The 23,871-nt window shown below is 41.1% G+C and overlaps 1 protein-coding gene across 9 annotated transcripts in view; it reads left to right on the top strand.

The window, feature by feature from the left end:
• NDRG3 (NDRG family member 3) overlaps positions 1 to 23,871 on the top strand; it is an 86,004-nt gene that overhangs the window by 14,612 nt on the left and 47,521 nt on the right. For 3 of the 9 annotated variants that reach the window (XM_073792966.1, XM_073792962.1, XM_033840877.2), the window contains exons 2-3: positions 7,026 to 7,157; positions 21,520 to 21,555. In XM_073792966.1, the coding sequence (XP_073649067.1) occupies positions 7,071 to 7,157; positions 21,520 to 21,555 (123 nt within the window). In that variant the 5' untranslated portion in view covers positions 7,026 to 7,070. Of the gene's footprint in view, positions 1 to 6,127; positions 6,151 to 7,025; positions 7,158 to 21,519; positions 21,556 to 23,871 lie in introns of those variants that run through there. The other 6 variants (XM_073792964.1, XM_019950777.3, XM_073792967.1 and 3 more) reach the window with 4 other exon arrangements.

Raw genomic sequence — 23,871 nt, 5'->3', positions numbered from 1 at the left:
TGTTTGCTACTATTTTGTTGAGGATTTCTGCATCTATATTCATCAGTGATATTGGTCTGTAATTTTCTTTTTTTTGTAGTATCTTTGTCTGGTTTTGGTATCAGGGGGATGGTGGCCTCGTAGAGTGAGTTTGGGAGTTTTCCTTCCTCTGCAAGTTTTTGGAAGAGTTTGAGAAGGGTGGGTGTTAGCTCTTCTCTAAATATTTGATAGAATTCACCTGTGAAACCATCTGGTCCTGTACTTTTGTTTGTTGGAAGATTTTTCATCATAGTTTCAATTCATTACTTGTAATTGGTCTTTTCATATTTTCTGTTTCTTCCTGGTTCAGTCTTGGAAGGTTATACCTTTCTAAGAATTTGTCCATTTCTTCCAGACTGTCCATTTTATTGGCATAGAGTTGCTTGTAGTAGTCTCTTAGGATGCTTTGTATTTCTGTGGTGTCTGTTGTAACTTCTCCTTTTTCATTTCTAATTTTATTGATTTGAGTCCTCTCCCTCTTCTTGATGAGTCTGGCTAATGGTTTATCAATTTTGTTTATCTTCTCAAAGAACCAGCTTTTAGTTTTATTGTTCTTTGCTATTGTTTTCTTTGTTTCTATTTCATTTATTTCTGCTCTGATCTTTATGATTTCTTTCCTTCTGCTAACTTTGGGTTTTGTTTGTTCTTCGTTCTCTAGTTCCTTTAGGTGTAACGTTAGATTGTTTATTTGAGATTTTTCTTGTTTCTTGAGGTAGGCTTGTACAGCTATAAACTTCCCTCTTAGAACTGCTTTTGCTGCATCCCATAGGTTTTGGATCCTCGTGTTTTCATTGTCATTTGTCTCTAGGTATTTTTTTATTTCCTCTTTGATTTCTTCAGTGATCTCTTGGTTATTTAGTAACGTATTGTTTAGCCTCCATGTGTTTGTGTTTTTTACATTTTTTTCCCTGTAACTGATTTCTAATCTCATAGTGTTGTGGTCAGAAAAGATGCTTGATATGATTTCAATTTTCTTAAGTTGACTGAGGCTTGATTTGTGATCCAAGATGTGATCTATCCTGGAGAATGTTCCCTGTGCACTTGAGAAGAAAGTGTAATCTGCTGTTTTGGGGTAGAATGTCCTATAAATATCAATTAAATCTATTTGGTCTTTTGTGTCATTTAAAGCTTGTGTTTCCTTATTAATTTTCTGTTTGAATGACCTGTCCATTGGTGTAAGTGAAGTGTTGAAGTCCCCCACTATTACTGTGTTTCTGTCTATTTCCTCTTTTATAGCTGTTAGCAGTTGCCTTATGTATTGAGGTGCTCCTATGTTGAGTGCATATATATTTATAATTGTTATATCTTCGTGGATTGATCCCTTGATCATTATGTAGTGTCCTTCCTTGTCTCTTGTAACATTCTTTATTTTAAAGTCTATTTTATCTCATATGAGTATTGCTACTCCAGCTCTCTTTTGATTTCCATTTGCATGGAATATGTTTTTCCATCCCCTCACTTTCAGTCTGCATGTGTCCCTAGGTCTGAAGTGGGTCTCTTGTAGACAGCATATATATGGGTCTTGTGTTTGTATCCATTCAGCTAGCCTGTGTCTTTTGGTTGGAGCATTTAATCCATGCACATTTAAGGTAATTATCAATATGTATGTTCCTATGACCATTTTCTTAATTGTTCTAGGTTTGTTTTTGTAGGTCCTTTTCTTCTCTTGTGTTTCCCACTTAGGGAAGTTCCTTTAGCATTTGTTGTAGAGCTGGTTTGGTGGTGCTGAATTCTCTTAGCTTTTGCTTGTCTGTAAAGCTTTGGATTTCTCCATCGAATCTGAATGAGATCCTTGCCGGGTAGAGTAATCTTGGTTGTAGGTTCTTCCCTTTCATCACTTGAAGTATATCATGGCACTCCCTTCTGGCTTGCAGAGTTTCTGCTAAGAAACCAGCTGTTAACCTTATGGGAGTTCCCTTGTATGTTATTTGTCGTTTTTCCCTTCCTGCTTTCAATAATTTTTCTTTGTCTTTAATTTTTGCCAGTTTGATTACTATGTGTCTCAACATGTTTCTCCTTGGATTTATCCTGTATGGGACTCTCTGTGCTTCCTGGACTTGGGTGGCTGTTTCCTTTCCCGTGTTAGGGACGTTTTCGACTATAATCTCTTCAAATATTTTCTTGGGTCCTTTCTCTCTTTCTTCTCCTCTGGCGCCCCTGTAATGCAAATGTTGTTGTATTTAATGTTGTCCCAGAGGTCTCTTAGGCTGTCTTCATTTCTTTTCATTCTTTTTTCTTTATTCTGTTCCGCAGCAGTGAATTCCACCATTCTGTCTTCCAGGTCACTTATCCGTTCTTCTGCCTCAGTTATGCTGCTATTGATTCCTTCTAGTGTATTTTTCATTTCAGTTATTGTATTGTTCATCTCTGTTTGTTTGTTCTTTTACTCTTCTAGGCCTTTGTTCTTTAATTCTTCTAGGTCTTTGTTAAACATTTCTTGCATCTTCTCGATCTTTGCCTCCATTGTTTTTCTGAGGTCCTGGATCATCTTCACTATCATTATTCTGAATTCTTTTTCTGGAAGGTTGCCTATGTCCACTTCATTTAGTTGTTTTTCTGGGGTTTTATCTTATTCCTTCATCTGGTACAAAGTCCTCTGCCTTTTCATCTTGTCTGTCTTTCTGGGAATGTGGTTTTCCTTCCACTGGGTGCAGAATTTTAGTTCTTCTTGCTTCTGCTCTCTGCCCTCTGGTGAATGAGGCTATCTCCCTTTTTATCTCTGTGATTCCAATAGCATGGTCAGACTCTTGTCATCTTTCAGCTGGATTTCTGCAGCAATCTTCTCTCTTTCTCCAATGTATTCCCTCTCTAGTTGGTCTGGCCTGTTGAATATTTTAAAAATCCCATCTAATTTATTGAAATCATTTTTGGTTGAAGGCAGGATGAAATTAGATTAACAGAGTCTATCTCTACCCCGCCCTCATCATCTCTATTAAGGATTGTTGCTAATAATCAAGCCCTTCATTTCTTCACCTTCACCTCAGATGATCCCCACTTCTCCTCAGCTGATGAGGTCATATATTGGACTGTCATTGCTCAAAACTGATTATACCTGAGATCCTAAACAAGATCCCCAGGTGATTGATTGTACATTAAAGTTTGAGGCTCATGATACTGAAAACAAGCAAGAAATAGCCCTCTTTTCAGAAACTGGGTACCAAGTAATAGCTGGGATTTTGCTTCACTTTTCCCTACTCATTTCTTGTTCTCCTTGTCCTCAGCTAACTACTGAGATAATGAGAGTTCTTGTCCTGGTGTGATGACTCAAACCTTCAGTCTGAGGCATCTGAGTCATTGGTGGTATAGGATTGCTCTGAGTTTCTGTCACCTTTATTTCAAGGAGGTGCCTCTGTGGGGAGAGTGGAGGAAACCTGCCCAGGGTCCTACAACCAGTAGATGGGGGTCTGGCATAGACATTATGGTATAGTGGGAAAAGCAAAGGTTTTTAAATCCTTGCCTTGTTACTTCCTTAGATGTGGATATTGGAAAAGTCACTTAACTTCTCTAAGCCTAAGTTTTTTGCTTATAAAGTGAGAAATGAAGATATCTACTTGGGAGGAGTGTTAAACATAACTTCTGGGAGGAGGAGAATTAAACATAATGTCTTTAGGTTATAATTTCTGGCACAGAGTATCCTTTTCCTCTTTCCCTTTCTAGCCTTTTGATACGGGGTTTGCTTCCTCAGTTTGAGGATGGCTGTTTTTTACTTGTCACTCTCCCCTCTATCTCATAAAACTGGAAAAGAGTTCTTATCTACTACAGTTTATAAAATCCCTACTAGCCTCTTAAAAATATTAACAGCTCTTAGTTCCAGGATGGGAACTGGCAGCCATATCATTTGTGCAGATGAGGGCACTGCAGGCCTTAGATCCCCAGGAGGGAGCCAGTCTGTGGAGCTGAGGGATCTGGAGATGGAGTTTTCCACCATGTGATCTTAGTTTTCTTATAGGTGTTATAAAACTGCTCATTGGCAAGGGTTCAAGGGCAGTGAGAACTGAGCAAAAATTGAGTCTCCTCTGAGTCTCTGGAAGAACATGTTGGGTCCCCTGTGATGTGGAAGGTGAACATCCACTGTCTTGTTGCCAGTTCCTAAGTCACAGTGTCCTGCCTTGACTGCATTGTGCCTGGATGACAGGGACAACCTTCTCACTTAATTTGTGCCCTTGTTTAAGTGTTTGTCCTGGCACAAACTGCGTATTTCTTCATCTTTAAATAATGCATAGGAACACTAGGTGAATGCGTCACTTTGGAGGCGCCGCAGGCTTCCCTCTGTCCCTGAGGCTCCTTGACAGGCCTCCCCCCGAGGAGTCACATTTGAAAAATTAACATCTTGCAGTGCCCTGCTTTCACAGGAGTGAATTAAAGTACGGAATAAAGAGGTGGGTTGGAAAAACAGTTTCAGGAAATCACCATTTTACATGAGGGGAAAATGGAAATAGACTAAAATGTTAACAGTGGTGGTTTTTAGAAGGAAGGGCTGCGAGTAAAACATCTTTTCATTATTCCATGGTTTCCGCATTTTCTAAAGGGAGCCCACATTACTTTTAAATAGGAAGAAGAAGTTTGAAATTGCCATTTTAAATTACTGATAAGTAGTGAAATCCAAATGAAAAGTAGCCACAATTTATAGTGTGATTAATAAACAGAGTGACTAGATCCCAGTTAGGCCAATATTTTGGGAGTTAACTGGGTTGAAGTGGGGACTATAAATGAGAAATTTTAGATGCTGGCGGAAATTGGTGATAAAACGTTCAAGCCATCTCATCCCGTTTTGAAGTGTGACTGATATGAAAATAAAATAAAATAAACATTCAGTTTCTGGGCATTCAGTAGCTCAATCAAGTTTATAGAATACCTGGGATCTGAGAAAAGAACCACATCCTACAGGGAGGTTTAATATCGGGCTTGTGCTGTCTAACTGGCACAAATGTTTGGGGTCCTCATGTTGGCAGGTGGGGTCCATAGTTTGAGCAGTGGTCCCTGTTGGCACCCTCTGGGTTCTTCAGAGTCATGGTAGAAGAGGTTTTGTTAGTCAGCCGAGAGCAGGATTTATTTTGGTGTATTGGTCATTAATAGTTAAGAGTTTGCCTGGAACACATACCCTCTCCATAGCTAACCAAGTCAAAGCCATACATCCTACCTCTGGAGGGAAAAACAGAAAAGTGGATTAATATAATAAAGTAGTATCTTGTGAAGGATTCCCACCAATCAGAAGTAATTGCTCCTCCTTTGAACTCCTCTGGCTCTTCTCTTACTTCTCATTTTGTAGTTAGCTTTATAGATAGCTGTCGTCTCTACTCTTTAGTAAGCTCCTGGAAGGCAGGGACCTTCTTTATATCGTCCATAATGCTTTGCACAGTGAGTACTCAATAAATGGTTGTTGAATGTCTAAATTCCCTACTCATGAATTTAGCATTTTTCCTGCAGGGCCAAGGCAGAGGAGATGAAGCCTAGAGCTTTGGAGTCTGGGTGGGAATCACTTGCATGCAGTATCCAGTATCTGCAGCCTCTGCCCATGGCTTCCTGTACAGTAGGACGGAGGCTCTGCCTCTCTATTGCAACTTCCCCTAACTTCTCCCTCTTTGTGTTAGTTGTCTATTGCTATGTAATAAATCACCTCAAAACAAAGTTATATATTATGTCTCATGGTCCTGGGTCAGGAATTGGGGAGCAGGCTGGGCAGGGCAGCTCAGGATCTCTTCTGAGGTTGCAGTCAGATGTCTCCAGGGCTGCAGTCATCTGCAGTCTTGACTGGGGCTGGAGGATCCATTTGCGAGGTGGCTCACTCACATGGCTGGTAGGTTGGTTCTGACAAGTTGGTGCTCTTCCCCAGAGGGCTATTTGAATGTCCTCACTATATGGGGACTGGCTTCCCCCAGAGCTGATGAATCAGGACTACAGTGTCTTAAAACAGAAATGATAATGCCTTTTATATTGTCGCTTCAGAAGTCACATACTGTTGCTTCTGCCATATTCTATTACTTACACAGGCCATCCCTGATGTTTTTGGATGGGAGATTACACATGAGTGCAGATATCAGGAGTCAAGGACCCTTGGGCTCATTGGAGGCCATGGTGGAGGCTGGCTACCATACTCTCCATCTACTGCTTTGGTTCCCCAGGTGAAGGCTGGTGAGCTTAGCCTTGGTTTATCTGTTTATCCTAGGCTACAGCATTAACCTTCAATTTTTGTTCTCCCTTAATCCACCCTCCAAACTGTTGCTTTCTGAAGTGTAACTGTGAGCAGTGTTGTTCTCTTACTTATGCAAAGTAACTAAAATGGATTTTCCACGAGGGCAAAGGCTATTGTATTAAGTATCTATTGCTGCATAAAAATATTACTGCAACCTTAGTGATTTAAAACAACACACATTTATCATCTCAGTTTCAGGGGGTTGGGATTCCAGCTGGGTTGACTGGGTCCTCTGCAAGGCTGCAGTGAAGGTTCCGGTCAGGGCTGGCTTCTCATCTGAGGCTCGACTGGGGAAGGATCCACTCCCAGGCCCATATGGTTGTTGGCAGCCGTCAGTTCCTTGCAGGTGGTTGGACTGAGCATCCCAGTTTCTTGCTCTTTTGGCTGGAGGCTGTTTCTTACCACATGGCCCTCTCACAACACGCCAACTTGCTTCTTCAAAACCAGCAGGGGAAAGTGTGTCTCTCCACAAGACAGATGTTAAATATTTTTGTAATGTAATCATACACAGATACTCATGTACATTCCATCACTTTTGCCATATTCTAATGGCTAAAAGCAAGCCATGGGTCCCACCCACACTCAGTTGGTGGGGTAGGAAATTATGCATGGGTGTGAATGCTAGGAGGTACAGAGATCACGGAGGCCACTTTAGAGTCTGTTTGCCCTAAGCGTCTAGTCTAATGTGTCTTCAGCACCCTGAGCCATGCATGACACGTACTAAGCTCTAATATTTGAATGAATGGATGTAGTGTGACTGTTATGTTTCCAGCTCCTGGTTTAAGCTTTTTGCTTCACTTCTCTTCTGTTTCAGAGTTACTGATTTATTCTTGAGAATCCTCTACTCTAATCTGTCCTCATGGATGAACTTCAGGATGTTCAACTCACAGAGATCAAACCACTTCTAAATGATAAGGTAAAGACTGCTGTTGTCACTAAAATATATGTAAGTCTTTTCTTCTGTGATTAGTTCATTTTCTATATTATCTAAATAGTAACTAACTCAAAACATATTTAACTTGACTTTCTATGGAGAGAATACTTTAAAAAATATATTGCTTAACCTTCTTCTTGATGTCTTGCCTCCCTTTCTTCCTACTTTTGTTTCCACTGGCCAAATTCAATCAAGTTATCCTTGGAATTTTCTTGTTTTACAGATAGAGATGTTAAGCAGAGAGTGTGAGAGTGGGTTTGACTTGGAATCCAAGTGTCTTGACTTTCAGTTTCTGTAAGGAAAACTTAACATCCATGGCTGGTGATGTACACAGGCTGCAGTGCTCTCTTTAAAATTTGTCAAGTCTGTGATGTGACCTTTCTGTCTACGTTGAGGTTTTCATCAGGGATGCCTGGATGTTGGTAATACACCTCATTTTTATGTTCGTGTCAGAGAACTACACAATAAGCATCATAGTTAATAGCCACCAGGATTCAGCAAGTAAAGAGTGCTGTGATGGTGGGAGTTACCAAAAAGCTAAGAAAGGCTTATCTGCTCTCCTCTCCCTCTCCATTCAGTAAATGCGCCTGAAATTCTGTCTTTTCAGCCCTATTCTTTTGGTTTATTGTCATGGTCCCCTATTAAAATACTGTTCTAGCTTGGTGTGGTTGAGTCCATGGCATCCTTTCCTGAGAGAAGTATTGTTGGAGAGTAAGGGTGAAGATGGGTGAGGTCAGGATGGGGGCAGGGGCTATACCAGAAGATGCTGTTGCCTGTTATCTCTTTTGCCCAAAGCAAGGCCCTTCACCTACAACTTCTGGGGCCGTTGACTTACTGTGTGTTCGTTAATTTGCTGTTGAAACCTGTCAACCCCGTTTTCGTCCCTGTGACCTCATCTCCAACCCCACTCCCACTCCTTCCTTTATCTTTCACCAGATTTCTTGCTCTCTCCCTTGGCAAGCTGCACACTTTTTTAAAACCCCCATTTGGTTTCTTCTGCTGCTTCCCTTCATGTTTTCAGAAAACTCTCTCCTTTAAGCAGTGTCTTTTGGTGCATGTGAAGAGCTGTCCCCAAAATGATTTGCTACAAAGAGGAGGAAGGAAATAAAATCTGCAACTGTAAAGCTTATGTATAGCCACAGAAATGAATCGTTACAGGGCAAGTGGGGGTAGGCAGTTTAGCTTCAGGAAGGTAGTAACCTATCCTAAACCTGGCTGATAGTCAGAATCAGCTGGGGAATTGCTTAAAAATACGGATTCCTGGGCCCCACTCTAGAACAACTAAATTGGAATCTGAGGGGAGGGGGACAGGGCACACACACTTCTCTATAATCAGTGGTCCTCAACCCTGGCAGCTTATTGGAATTACTTGGGGAGATTTAAAAATGACCGATGCCCAAGTCCTACCTCCAGAGGTTCTAATTGAACTGGTCTGGGGTGAACTTTTTTAACAGCTTCCAAAATTGAGAACCACGCCTAAAGTGATTGTGATTAGACAATGTTGGAAACCCATGACCTGATGGATCTCAGACATTTGAGGACTAGGACACAGATAAGAGGAGGATTCTGCGTTGACCCCGGAAGTCCACAGGATGCCTGAGACAGCTACATGAAGAGTTGCAGGAGGGACTTCCCTGGCGGTCCAGTGGTTAAGACTCTGCACTTCCACTGCAGGGGGTGCGGGTTCGATCCCTGGTCGGGGAACTAAGATCCTGCATGCTGTGCAGCGTGGCCAAAAAAAAAAAAAAGTTGCAGGAGTTAATTGACTGGATACCTCGTAGAGAAGGAAGCTGGAAAAGAAAAGATTTGGTGACCATAACCACAGAAAAGCATTGAATTAACATCTGGGTCCTCATCTCTGAGGCCATAGTGATTCCTCAGCTATGTCTGATATGTGCCCAAGTTCTCTGAACAGAATTGTGTCCCCTCCCCTAAAATTCATATGTTGAAGCCCTAGCTCCCTGTGTGACTTTATTGGAGATAAGGCCTTTAAGGAGGTGACTAAGGTTAAATGAGGTCATATGGTAGAGCCCTAATCCAGTAGAATTGGTGGCCTTATAAGAAGAGTGGGGGAGAGGAAAAGAGAGAGATCCACCCTCCACTCCCACTCCTGGCCAGGTGAGGACACATCTGCAAGCCAGGAAGGGAGCTCTCACCAAAAACTGAACCTGCTGGAACCTTGATCTTGGACTTCCAGCCTCCAGAACTGTGAGAAGATAAATTTCTGTTGTTTAAGCCACTCAGGCAGCCTGAGCAGTCTAAGATACCAAGCGTTGTCTCACTTCCTCAAATCTGTTAGCTCTTCTTTGATAAGCCTGTGCCCACTTCCCACGCTCTATCTCCCTCCCTCCTCTTCCTGGGAAGTGCTTCTAGCCCATCACTATTCATGAGCACTCCCCTGTTCTAGCCAAGCTTTACTGAAGTAGATTGGCAAGAGGGCCCTCTTTAGAGGGTATCATTCCCAAAGAATTCTACCCCATCACACCCCACGCTCCCCCACTATATCCGCGCTTCTACCTTTGCCCAATAAGTGGGTGCTTCTGCATTATTTTGAAAGGTATAATGGTGATGATGCTTCTCATCCGCTATTTCATTTGATCCTTCCGAAGGCCTGGCGATGTAGGGCACACAGGTCAATTTATTCGCATATTGCTGATGAGGAAACTAGGGCTAAGAAAGCTGAAGTAGCTTACTCAGATTGTGTACCTAAGGACCCCTGCTGTGTGGCAGGATTCTCAATCTTGGCACTGTAAGTGTTTTGGGCTAGATTATTATTTATTGTGGGAGACTGTCCTGTGCATTGTAGGGTGTTTAACAGCATCCTTGGCCTCTACCCACTAGATGCCAGTAGTACCCTGGAGTCATGACAACCAAAAATGTCTCCAAATATTGTCAGATATCTCCTGGCGAGGGGGGCAGAATCTCCCCATTTGAGAACCACTGCTATTAGGGTATAAGCCTCCAGGTTTGTATAGGAGATGTCTTGAAATGTTTTGTTTTCGGGGAAGTTTTATTTTGCCTAATAGCCTATCCTGCTATTATGTATGAAGCACTTTTTCTGTGCCAGGCGCTTTACATACCTCCTCTCTTTTAATCATCAGAATATCCCTTTGAAGTAGATAGTATTCCTCACTTAGCAGATGAAAATCTGACTGAAAGATGGGCTTGCCCCGTCAGTAAGTGGCCAAGCCAGGACTGAAACCCAAATCTTTCCTGCTCCACAACCTGAGGCCTTTCCACTGTGTTCACACTAGATATTTTGGCATCACCTCTGAGGCTTGCCCTCTCTCTTTAAGGAGAAGCCTAGAGGCATTTATTATTTCACTTCATCTTTCTGTCCGTTCTCCTCATAGACACTCTTAGCCAGAGACATCGCTGTGCCCTTCCAGGCTTCAGGGAGCTAAAGGAAGTCTAGACCCAACCTGTAATGCAGAAATTTGTCCTGAGCTGACTATAAGGAAGCATTCTCAAAATAGCTTTAAGCGAGGCTTCTGTTAACTTTTCTCTTGTTGTTTGTTGGTACTTTTCCCATTTACTTTTAGTATGCCTGTGATTTTGTCGACGGCTCAGAATGGTGAAGAAGTGGGTAATCTTGCCATGCTTGTTTTGGCTCCAGTGATGAAAAGAAGCACCTGCCAGCACTTCTGTTTGTTATTTTGGAGGCAGATATCGCACAGGAATGTGAAATGATTTTTTAAAAAATAACATTTAACCATTTTCAGAGCACTTTCACAAATACTATCTAATTTGAATCTCCTGACCTCTTGTGAAGTAGGTAGTTAAAGGTATTTTTAGCTGCATTTTACAGATGAGGCTCAGAGAGGTTATATGACTTGTCTAACATTGGTGTCTTGAAGCCGGGACTAGACCCCACAGCTGTTGACTTCAGCCTGGATCAGGGGGTCTAGGGCTCTTCCCACCATATGCTGCCTCTTGTAGCTGGTTGTTCCAACCTCTTCACCTAACAGACCTTGTACAAGCAGGAGAGCTGGCTGGTTTGTGCTTCATTTTCCCTGCCCTCCTCTACCTAATGTTAGTTCAGATACTGCCGAGCCTGTGAAAGCTGAAGACCAGGCTTGAGAAAATAAATAGTAGAACACAGTTGGCTTCAGCAAAATTGAGGACCTATCAAGAAGGGGAATAAATACTTAGTGGGGGGAACAGAAACAAGTTATTTGCTTTGGTTGTTACAGTAGAAAGTGAGGAAAACCCTAAGGGAGGATATTATAAGAGGAAGCAGGGAGAACCCAGGGATGAGCATTTTTGTAACCTGCAGGACAACAGAGACAGGCCAAAGGATTTATGCCAACATCTCTTTTAAAAAAACAACACAGGGCCTCCCTGGTAGCGCAGTGATTAAGAATCCGCCTGCCAGTGCAGGGGACACGGGTTCGAGCCCTGGTCCGGGAAGATCCCACATGCCATGGAGCAGCTAAGCCTGTGTGCCACAACTGCTGAGCCTGTGCTCTAGAGCCCACGAGCCACAACTACGGAGCCCACATGCCGCAACTACTGAAGCCCGTGCGCCTAAAGCCTGTGCTCCACAAAAAGAGAAGCCAGTGCAATGAGAAGCCTGCGCACTGCAACGAAGAGTAGCCCCAGCTCGCCGCAACTAGAGAAAGCTGCGCACAGCAACGAAGAACTAAGGCAGCCAAAAATAAATAAGTTAAATAAATAAATTAAAAACAAAAACAAAAACCCCCCACAGATTTACTGACATTTTCATTAAAGAGTATTTGTGAAGTGCAGCATTGCTTGCACAATTCCCCATCTTTCTCCTTTCTACAGTAATCCAAAAAGGATTATTGTCCTTTTTTAGTAGAAATGCCATATTTTATTCTCTTTGACTGTTTTTAATCAGCTTGTTTCTAAAACTTTTACTGTTGTAACGACTCCTCCTCACTTTAGTTCCGAGCTCATCAATTGCAGGTAACGCTTCCTCTTTGGTATTCATTTCTTACTCAAATTGAGTATCTCTATTTTGAGATGCTCTTAATCTCTTCCAAAATGATATTCATTGCATTTACTAAGTGCCAAAACTGGGAATAGAGTGGTGAATCAGACACAGCCCCCCACATCAAGTTCACAGAACAGGTAGATTTGCCCCAAATCTCTTCCTGTTGGTAGTTGGTTCTAAGGTCTTCTGTATCTTGTCTTTCCATTATATTGTTGCTTTCTGTCTTTTGACAACTCTGTGCATTGACTAGATCTCATGTTGGGAAATTACATTTCTCTTCTCTCTAGCAGTTCCTTGTTTTTCAAACTTTCCTCCTTACCTTCCCCGCCTTATTTCATACTTCTCTTCATACACTGATGTATTCTCAGTTGCTTTTTGCTTATTCTCCAGCCTTGAACTGAGAGAATTACTTGTTTTTAATTCACTTTCTTGAGCTGCTTCATTTACCTTCTGCATTTGGCACTGAGCCTCCACCAGGAAACATTCCCCTTAGTTGGCTTCTACCTTGACTGCAACTTGCAGTCATGACTTTTTTCCTTGAGTTATTCTTTTTTTTCCCTTCCTCCACATTATTCTATTTAAAATTTTTTTTTTCTTGAATCCCTTTCTGCTACTTAAGTCTGCTTAGTGCAAGAATCTCTCTGAATATGGAATTAATGGTATATTCAAAATGGACAGAAAATAAAAAGAAAGCACACAGAGCCTGAAACTTTTGGAAGTTTTGTTGGAGTGGAACCTTGTACCACAAATATAAGAGACAAATAAGTCCCCAAGGAGGTCTTTCTCCTTCCAGAATCTACCTAGTGAGTAGTATTGAATTTTTCTTTTTTTGGCCATGCTGCGTTGCATGCAGGGACTTAGTTCCCCGAGCCCCCCTGCAGTGTAAGTGCAGGGTCTTAACCACTGGACTGCCAGGGAAGTCCCCAGTAGTATTGAATTTTTAATGAATTCAGAGAATTGGCTTCAGTTGACCACGCTCAACTGAGGACCAGCTAATGAACGTCATTCAGAAACTCTGGATCCACCAGAGGGCAGACAGCAGAAGCAAGAGGAACTACAGTCCTGCAGCCTGTGGAACAAAAACCACATTCACAGAAAGGTAGACAAGATGAAAAGGCAGAGGGTTATGTACCAGATGAAGGAACAAGATAAAACCCCAGAAAAGCAACTAAATGAATGAAGATAGGCAATCTTCCAGAAAAAGAATTCAGAATAATGATAGTGAAGATGATCCAGGACCTTGGACAAAGAATGGAGGCAAAGATCGAGAAGATGCAAGAAATGCTGAATAAAGACCTAGAAGAATTAAAGAACAAACAAACAGAGATGAACAATACAATAACTGAAATGAAAAATACACTAGAAGGAATCAATAGCAGCATAACTGAGGCAAAAGAATGGAAAAGTGACCTGGAAGACAGAATGGTGGAATTCACTGCTGCAGAACAGAATAAAGAAAAAAGAATGAAAAGAAATGAAGACAGACTATGAGACCTCTGGGACAACATTAAACTCAACAACATTTGCATTATAGGGGTCCCAGAAGGAGAAGAGTGAGAGAAAGGACCCGAGAAAATATTTGAAGAGATTATAGTCGAAAACTTCCCTAACATGGGAAAGGAAACAGCCACCCAAGTCCAGGAAGCACAGAGAGTCCCATACAGGATAAACCCAAGGAGAAACACACCGAGACACATAGTAATCAAACAGGCAAAAATTAAAGACAAAGAAAAATTATTGAAAGCAGCAAGGGAAAAACGACAAATAACACTACAAGGGAACTCCCATAAGGTTAACAGCTGATTCTCAGCAGAAACTCTACAAGCCAGAAGGGAGTGGCATGCTATACTTCAAGTGATGAAAGGGAAGAACCTACAACCAAGATTACTCTACCCGGCAAGGATCTCATTCAGATTCGATGGAGAAATCCAAAGCTTTACAGACAAGCAAAAGCTAAGAGAATTCAGCACCACCAAACCAGCTCTACAACAAATGCTAAAGGAACTTCCCTAAGTGGGAAACACAAGAGAAGAAAAGGACCTACAAAAACAAACCCAAAACAATTAAGAAAATGGTCATAGGGACATACATATCGATAATTACCTTAAATGTGAATGGATTAAATGCTCCAACCGAAAGACACAGGCTTGCTGAATGGATACAAAAACAAGACCCATATATATGCTGTCTGCAAGAGACCCACTTCAGACCTAGGGACACATGCAGACTGAAAGTTAGGGGATGGAAAAAGATATTCCATGCAAATGGAAATCAAAAGAAAGCTGGAGTAGCAATACTCATATGAGATAAAATGACTTTAAAATAAAGAATGTTATAAGAGACAAGGAAGGACACTACATAATGATCAAGGGATCAATCCAAGAAGAAGATATAACAATTATAAATATATATGCACTCAACATAGGAGCACCTCAATACATAAGGCAACTGCTAACAGGTATAAAAAAGGAAATAGACAAAAACACAGTAATAGTGGGGGACTTCAACACTTCACTTGCACCAATGGACAGATCATCCAAACAGAAAATTAATAAGGAAACACAAGCTTTAAATGACACAATAGACCAGGTAGATTTAATTGATATTTTTGGGACATTCCACCCAAAAACAGCAGATTACACTTCCTTCTCAAGTGCACAGGGAACATTCTCCAGGATAGATCACATCTTGGATCACAAATCAAGCCTAAGTAAACTTAAGAAAATTGAAATCATATCAAGCATCTTTTCTGACCACAACACTATGAGATTAGAAATCAGTTACAGGGAAAAAAATGTAAAAAACACAAACACATGGAGGCTAAACAATACATTACCAAATAACCAAGGGATCACTGAAGAAATCAAAGAGGAAATCAAAAAATACCTAGAGACAAATGACAATGAAAACACGATGATCCAAAACCTATGGGATGCAGCAAAAGCAGTTCTAAGAGGGAAGTTTATAGCTGTACAAGCCTACCTCAAGAAACAAGGAGAATCTCAAATAAACAATCTAACCTTACACCTAAAGGAACTAGAGAATGAAGAACAAACAAAACTCAAAGTTAGCAGAAGGAAAGAAATCATAAAGATCAGAGCAGAAATAAATGAAATAGAAACAAAGAAAACAATAGCAAAGAACAATAAAAGTAAAAGCTGGTTCTTTGAGAAGGTAAACAAAATTGATAAACCATTAGCCAGACTCATCAAGAAGAAGAGGGAGAGGACTCAAATCAATAAAATTAGAAATGAAAACGGAGAAGTTAGAACAGACACTGCAGAAATACAAAGCATCCTAAGAGACTACTACAAGCAACTCCATGCCAATAAAATGGACAGTCTGGAAGAAATGGACAAATTCTTAGAAAGGTATAACCTTCCAAGACTGAACCAGGAAGAAATAGAAAATGTGAACAGACCAATCACAAGTAATAAAATTGAAACTGTGATGAAAAATCTTCCAACAAACAAAAGTCCAGGACCAGATGGCTTCACAGGTGAATTCTATCAAACATTTAGAGAAGAGCTAACACCCATGCTTCTCAAACTCTTCCAAAAAACTGCAGAGGAAGGAAAACTCCCAGACTCATTCTATGAGGCCACCATCCCACTGATGCCAAAACCAGACAAAGATACTACAAAAAAAGAAAATTACAGACCAATATCACAGATGAATATAGATGCAAAAATCCTCAACAAAATAGTCGCAAACAGAATCCAACAACACATTAAAAGGATCATACACCATGGTCAAGTGGTATTTATCCCCAGATGCAAGGATTCTTCAATATATGTAAATCAGTGTGATCAACCATATTAACAAACTGAAGAATAAAAACCATATGATCATCTCAATAGATGCAGAAAAAGCTTTTGACAAAATTCAACACCCATTTATGATAAGAACTCTCCAGAAAGTGGACATAGAGGGAACCTACCTCAACATAATAAAGGCCATATACGACAAACCCACAGCAAACATCATTCTCAATGGTGAGAAACTGAAAGCATTTCCTCTAAGATCAGGAAGGAGACAAGGATGTCCACTCTCACCACTAGTATTCAGCATAGTTTTGGAAGTCCTAGCCATGGTAATCAGAGAAGAAAAAGAAATAAAAGAAATACAAATTGGAAAAGAAGAAGTAAAACTGTCACTGTTTGCAGATGACATGATACTATACATAGAGAATCCTAAAGATGCCACCGGAAAACTACTAGGGCTCATCAATGAATTTGGTAAAGTTGCAGGATACAAAATTAATGCACAGAAATCTCTTGCATTCCATTACACTAATGATGCGAAATCTGAAGGAGAAATTAAGGAAACACTCCCATTTACCATTGCAATAAAAAGAATAAAATACCTAGGAATAAACCTACCTAGGGATGCAAAAGACTTGTATGCAGAAAACTATAAGACACTGATGAAAGAAATTAACAGATGGAGAGATATACCATGTTCTTAGATTGGAAGAATTAACATTGTGAAAATGACTATACTACCCAAAGCAATCTACAGATTCAGTGCAATCCCTATCTAATTACCACTGGCATTTTGTACGGAACTAGAACAAAAAATGTTAAAATTCGTATGGAGACACTAAAGACCCTGAATAGCCAAAGCAGTCTTGAGGGAAGAAAACGGAGCTGGAGGAATCAGACTCCCTGACTTCAGAGTATACTACAAAGCTAGTCATCAAGACAATATGCTACTGGCACAAAAATAGAAACATAAATCAATGTAACAAGATAGAAAGCCCAGAGATAAACCCACGCAGCTATGGTCAACTAATCTATGACAAAGGAGGCAAGGATATACAATGGAGAAAAGACAGTCCTTCAATAAGTGGTGCTGGGAAAACTGGACAGCTACGTGTAAAAGAATGAAATTAGAACACTCTCTAACACCATAGACAAAAATAAACTCAAAATGGATTAGAGACCTAAATGTAAGACCGGGCACTATAAAACTCTTAAAGGAAAACACAGGAAGAACACTCTTTGACATAAATCACTGCAAGATCTTTTTTGATCCACCTCCTAGAGTACTGGAAATAAAAACAAAAATAAACAAATGGGACCTAATGAAACTTAAAAGCTTTTGCACAGCAAAGGAAACCATAAACAAGATGTAAAGACAACCCTCAGAATGGGAGAAAATATTTGCAAACAAATCAACGGACAAAGGGTTAATCTCCAAAATATATAAACAGCTCATGCAGCTCAATAGTAAAAAAAACAAACAACCCAATCCAAAACTGGACAGAAGACCTAAATAGACATTTGTCTAAAGAAGACATACAGATGGCCAAGAAGCACATGAAAAGCTGCTCAACATCACTAATTATTAGAGAAATGCAAATCAAAACTACAATGAGGTATCACCCCACACCAGTCAGAATGGGCATCATCAGAAAATCTACAAACAACAAATGCTGGAGAGGGTGTGGAGAAAAGGGAACCCTCTTGCACTCTTGGTGGGAATGTAAATTGATATAGCCACTATGGAGAACAGTATGGAAGTTCCTTAAAGAACTAAAAATAGAATTACCATATGACCCAGCATCCCACTACTGGGCATATATCCAGCGAAAACCATAATTCAAAAAGACGCGTGTACCCCAATGTTCATTGCAGCACTATTTACAATATCCAGATCATGGAAGCAACCTAAGTGTCCATCGACAGATGAATGGATAAAGAAGATGTGGTCCATATATACAATGGAATATTACTCAGCCATTAAAAGGAACAAATGTGGGTCATTTGTAGAGACGTGGATGGATCTGGAGACTGTCATATAGAGTGAAGTAAGTCAGAAAGAGAAAAACAAATATCGCATATTAACACATATATGTGGAACCTAGAAAATGGTACAGATGAACCGGTTTGCAGAGCAGAAATTGAGACACAGATATAGGGAAAAAACGTATGGACACCAAGAGGGGAAAGCGGCGGGGGTAGGGGGGTGGTGTGATGAATGGGCGATTGGGATTGACATGTATACACTGATGGGTATAAAATGCATAACTAATAAGAACCTGCTGTATAAAAAAATGAATTAATTTAAAAAAATAGAAGAAAAAGAAACTCTGGATGCCAAACACTGTCAGACTGACCCAGTCATATCCTTTCTCCAGGATGATCAATCACTCATGAAGCCTGGAGCCATTCTCCAAGAGGATCTGGCATCCCTTTGAGGAAAAAAAAAAAAAAGCCAAGAAAACAAGTGTTATATAGTCTTCCTCTGATTATTAGTACCTTTTCTTTGGGAGTCAAGCTGTGTACAGCTCTGTACATTGCATAAGGAACATGGAATTTTTTTATTATTATTATTTTATTTATTTATTTTGGCTGTGTTGGGTCTTCGTTGCTGCGAGTGGGCTTTTTCTAGTTGCGGCGAGTGGGCTTTTCATTGCGGTGGCTTCTCTTGTTGCGGAGCACGGGCCCTAGGCGCGGGCTTCAGTACTTGTGGCTCGCAGGTTCTAGAGCACAGGCTCAGTAGTTGTAGCACACAGGCTTAGTTGCTCCGCAGCATGTGGGATCTTCCTGGACCAGGGCTCGAACCCGTGTCCCCTGCGTTGGCAGGCGGATTCTTAACCACTGCACCACCAGGGAAGCCCGTGGAATTGTTTTTTTGCTAGGTTCTCAACAAAGAAAAGATCACTTTGGTTTTTGGGGAGAATTGCATCTTTCTGCTTTTGGCATTTCCCTTTGTGCTCTTCTCAGGCTTCAGGGCCTCACAAAATGCTTCATGACTGTGATCACATGATAGTGAGTTAGGGAATTCATGCATACAGGGACAGCTGCTTCTCAAATTACTCATCAGAATTTGTGTTTCTGTGTTCCAGGACCAAGATTTTAGTTTAGACTAGAGCGATTTTCCCTAATCTTTCTAAATAATCTGTAAAGGAACCTCTGGAGCCCAGTAGGATTGAAGCGCTAATATGGTCTGTTTTGACATCATTATAAATTATTCCTCAAAAGATTAAATGAATCTTTAAGTTGTATATTACAAAATACTAAGTTACAGACTTTTTTTTTTGGCCTCGCCATACGGCATGCGGAATCTTAGTTCCCTGACCAGGGATTGAACCTGTGCCCTCTGCATTGGGAGTGTAGGGTCTTAACCACTGGACTGTCAGGGAAGTCCCGGCAAACATATTTTTTGTGCTATACCAAATCCTTTTTTTCTAAGTTTTTAATTACAAAAGGTAAATTATATGCTCATTGTAGAAAAGTATAAAAAAAATTGTAATCACCCATAATCTGTCTATTTAGAAACAGCTGCTATTGTTAGTGTTTTGGTATTTTTCTTCTAGTCTTTTTTAGTGCATATTTTAATGTAGATGAGGTCAAACTTGGAAGACCATTCTGTAGCCTACTTTCTTATCATTTAATAACCATATCATGTCTTAAACTGGAATGCAGTGGAATTTTTTGTTGTTTTCGACCCAAAGTCTTAACAGAAATATTTCAGCATTTAATTTTGTTATATTGACTTATTCATTTTATAAATATATATTAACTTATACCCGGCCCTGTGCTGTATGTGGTGGAAGATGCAAGTTGAATCAGGGATCAGGGGCTCACTGGCTGGTCATTTATATCCTACTACAACGATCTACCCTAGTCCCTGAGAGGGCCCTTCCTCCTGCTTCTCATCGTCTAACTAGATGTTAAACACAATGACTTCTCTGAAGGAGTTCTCAGGAATTGTATGGGGCTAGTGGGGAGCTAGGGAACTCTGTGATCCTTTTTACCAAGGGCGGCATTCCTTGGAAATGTGCTACCCAGTCCCATCTACGTGGCATCTTAGTTGTCTTTCCACGCTGTGACTGCATCAGACTTGACTTTGTGAACTTGGCTTCATGCCGGGACTAATACCTCAGACCGGCTGCCTCCACCACTCTCTGTCCTCTGTGTCATCTGCAGTCTCTCTGTGATGGGTAATCTATTGTGACTTTACTGCCACCTTTACAGAAATAAGGTGGTAGGATACAGAGCTGTTTCTAAGAGGATCTTCTCGAAGGGGGGTGGGATTGCTTAGTACTCCCTTGGCATCAGATTTCTTGATCTTCTCCAGAGGGGCAGCTTTGGGGAAGGTGCTGATAATTATTATAGCTCCACACCTTCTGGAGGCCGTTGTAGACAGATATAACACAGTTTCTAACTAACGAGAGGGTTTTTTTTCTGGGCAGGAGCTTTTACTTTATGAAAAATCAAGTCAGAAGGTTTTCTTTTCCTCCCAAACACATCGCTCATTACCCTTTTTATACTCTTATGTCATAGTCTTGCAACTCTGGCATCTGAAATGCTACCAAAATGCCTCTGAGTCATTGCCATTGATTTTTTTTTTTTTGGCAATCAGACATTACTATGATACAGTCTCCTTTTAGAAGCTTCGTGAATTCTCCTTGCATCTTTTGACTGTGTTTTACTTTTTAAACGATTCAATGATTTGTCCTTTTTCCTATTAGCAGTTTCCTGGGATATACCAGTGTATTAGGAACCCTGTTTATCATTCTTTCCCTCCTTCAATGACACCGCCTTTCTTCCTTGTTAAATTTCAGATCTTCCATTTCTGATCCACCTATATCTTTGTTCTCTTCTTTTTTTTTTTTTTTTATTAAAGACACTTTTTCAATTTATTTTGGCTGTGTTGGGTTTTCATTGCTGGGCGCGGGCTTTCTCTAGTTGAGGAGAGCCGGGGCTACTCTTCGTTGCGGTGCGCAGGCTTCTAATTGCGGTGGCTTCTCTTGTTGTGGAACATGGGCTCTAGGCACGCGGGCTTCAGTAGTTGTGGCTCGCAGGCTCTAGAGCGCAGGCTCAGTAGTTGTGGCGCACAGGCTTAGTTGCTCCACGGCATGTGGGATCTTCCTGGACCAACGCTCGAACCCGTGTCCCCTGCATTGGCAGGCAGATTCTCAACCACTGCGCCACCTGGGAAGTCCCTGTTCTCTTCTTAATCCTTTGTTTGCTTCCTTGTCCCGGGCACTCTGGCTCCTGCCTTCCTTTGCATGTCTCAGGGTTGGCCTCTAGCTCCTTTCCTCCCAGGTACCTCCCGTGTGGGTTGTGAATGTGCTCTCAGACTCTGATCCATGTTTTACTCTCTCTCACTGCTCTCCTTAGGTAGGGAGACAAGAAGTTACAGGCTTTACTGGGAAACCAGGCTCCTTTCCTTCATCTTCACAGGAAGGCTGCCAAAGTGTAGCCCCACCTCTAAAGGCTCACCTTTTACTAACACACGTTAGGAACCCACCGGCCTCCTCTGAAGCCCATTGATGAGAACCATTTTAGTTTTATGGCAACCAAGAGGCTGCACATGCACTGCTTTCACTGTGAACTGAATTTGCTGCACATTTGGGGAAGCCACATGGGGAAACTGACTGTGTTTTCTGCCTTCTGTTGACAGAATGGTACACGAAACTTCCAGGACTTTGACTGTCAGGTAAGGACTGTACAAACACCAAGGAGGGCTGTGTACAGGATCTCTACAGTGCTTCCCTCCCTGTGCTGGTGGTGTTATGTAGAGGTGGATCTCTCTTCGTAGCTAATCATGACGCCTTCATGTTCTTTTGGTCATTGGATCAAGTTTATTTAAAGTGATTTGCTATTGTGTTCAACAGTTGCCTGCCAGGTACCTGTTCTGTGGTTGTAGGTTATTGGGTGGGGTTTTCTCTTTGTAATTAAGATCTCCTTTCCTCAAATGTTATTGGAAACCCTAGTTACAGGTATCAAATGGTTGTCACCTCACTGCAGAGAAGGCAGGGGAGGGGTATTTTGAGGGGAGACTTAACCAACAACAAAATCTTTTCCTAAAAGAAAAAGACACATTAAGTGTTATTAATATAAAATGCAGATATCTCTTGGCTTTATCTTTGGAAACGCAAAATTCAACCTGGCTCATTAGTATTTTCCTAAATGATATTGTTCGTCTTAGTCTGCTTTTGCCTATATCTCTATTGCCAATTTGAAAATCAATAAAGTGAACCAGCAACCCTCCCTCCATCTTCCTACTTTATCTGTTGCCTGGCCCTGAAAGAAATGGGAGGAAGGAGTATGGAAATGGGAACCTTATAAGCCCGTGCAGCCTGACTCTCCTACTTTTGGGGTAGATGTCATAAGAGTGGCTATCAGAGGCAACATGAAGTAGACTCAGAGGGTACTAGGCAGGAAAGGAAGGTGCAGGGAAGCCAACTTCCTCGTGTCCAGGATTCACCCAACTTGTATACCCACAGGCGGATAGTTATTTTCAGATATATTAAGTTATGTTAAGTACAGTGGAATCTCTCCATATAGCATTAGAATCAAAAGGAAGAACTAATATCTGTCTCATAGGCAAACCAGTTATATCATAATAATTTATTGGGTACCTACTGTAGATACTAAACATACATCAACTCTAGTGCTTGGAACAATATCATTAGGTGGTTTTTATTAGAGATGAGGAAATTGAGAATCACATTTCATAACTTGCCATTGGGTGGAATTGGAGTTGAAAAACCCCCTTTGTCCTGAATCCATTGTCCATTCTTTCTCAGCTGGGAATGTCCAGAGCTGAGATGTGGCAAGGAGTTGAGTTGTGTGTAAAGCTGAGGCTCCTTGGCAGGACAAATGAGACTGAGACTCACTTTAGAAGGGGCAGGCTCCTTGTTACAGACTTTTTAATCCCAGTGCCAAACACCTCTTGGTGTGACTATTTGGTATAATTACATATACAACATAATCAGCCAAGTGCTGTTAGGGAATCATTTGCTATAGACCCTTACTCAAAAACAAGAAGTCGGGCTTCCCTGGTGGCGCAGCGGTTGAGAGTCCGCCTGCCGCTGCAGGGGACACGGGTTCGTGCCCCGGTCCGGGAAGATCCCACATGCCGCGGAGCGGCTGGGCCCGTGAGCCATGGCCGCTGAGCCTGCGCGTCTGGAGCCTGTGCTCCGCAATGGGAGAGGCCACAACAGTGAGAGGCCCGCCAGTTTAACTTGATTGCTGTTAATATTTGATATAATTTACCTAGAAGGAGATCATTTGAGAGAGGATGACAGTAAAATTCAAGGTGAGGAATTCCAGAAGTAGAATATATATTCCTACCTAAAAGTGTGGAAGCATTTATTTTCATCAAATTGAGCACCCCCCCTTCAAAAAAATGGAATATTAAAAAATTATGTGCTTATTGCAAAATAGATAAGAAAATACCAAAAAGCAAAAAAATATAAATCACCTGTTATTTGACCAGTGTTAATATTTTGGTATATATACTTCAGGATTTTTTTTTCACACATAAACATACTTAGATATAAATGAAATTGAGTTTTAGAGATATAATTATCAATCACTTTTTAATATAAAGGCTTGAAAATAGTCTGGCAAAAATTCTTGATGTTTTGAGTGAAGCTCTAATATATTAACATGTTCTGGCCTCATCAAATATAACTTCTAGTTCAGTTCTGATACAAATAGAATGATGGCAAATGTTTGTCACTGTTTGTCACATGTCTGTTACTGGTTATGAATGTGTAGGTTCTCTGTGTTCTAAAGAAGAAAATATCATAGGCCCTTCTTTTTTCTCTCAACACTCATGAATGCTCTTCATTCTCATCCGTCTCTTTGTTAAAGGTTTATGTGGTGTTCTGGAGACTGGGGGCATCTGGGTCAGGAGTCTAGTGACAGGTGATAGAAGGCCTAGGAAGTAGGAACTGTGCCGTGAGACATCTAGAGTGGCCCAGTTGGCCTGAAGGCTTCCCGGAGACCACTGGACATTCTTAGG

The sequence above is a fragment of the Tursiops truncatus genome, chromosome 15, assembly GCF_011762595.2.
Source record: "Tursiops truncatus isolate mTurTru1 chromosome 15, mTurTru1.mat.Y, whole genome shotgun sequence".
Lineage (NCBI taxonomy): Eukaryota > Metazoa > Chordata > Mammalia > Artiodactyla > Delphinidae > Tursiops > Tursiops truncatus.
The sequence above is the reverse complement of the archived record's forward strand: the minus strand, read 5'-3'. Positions and strand labels throughout refer to the sequence as shown.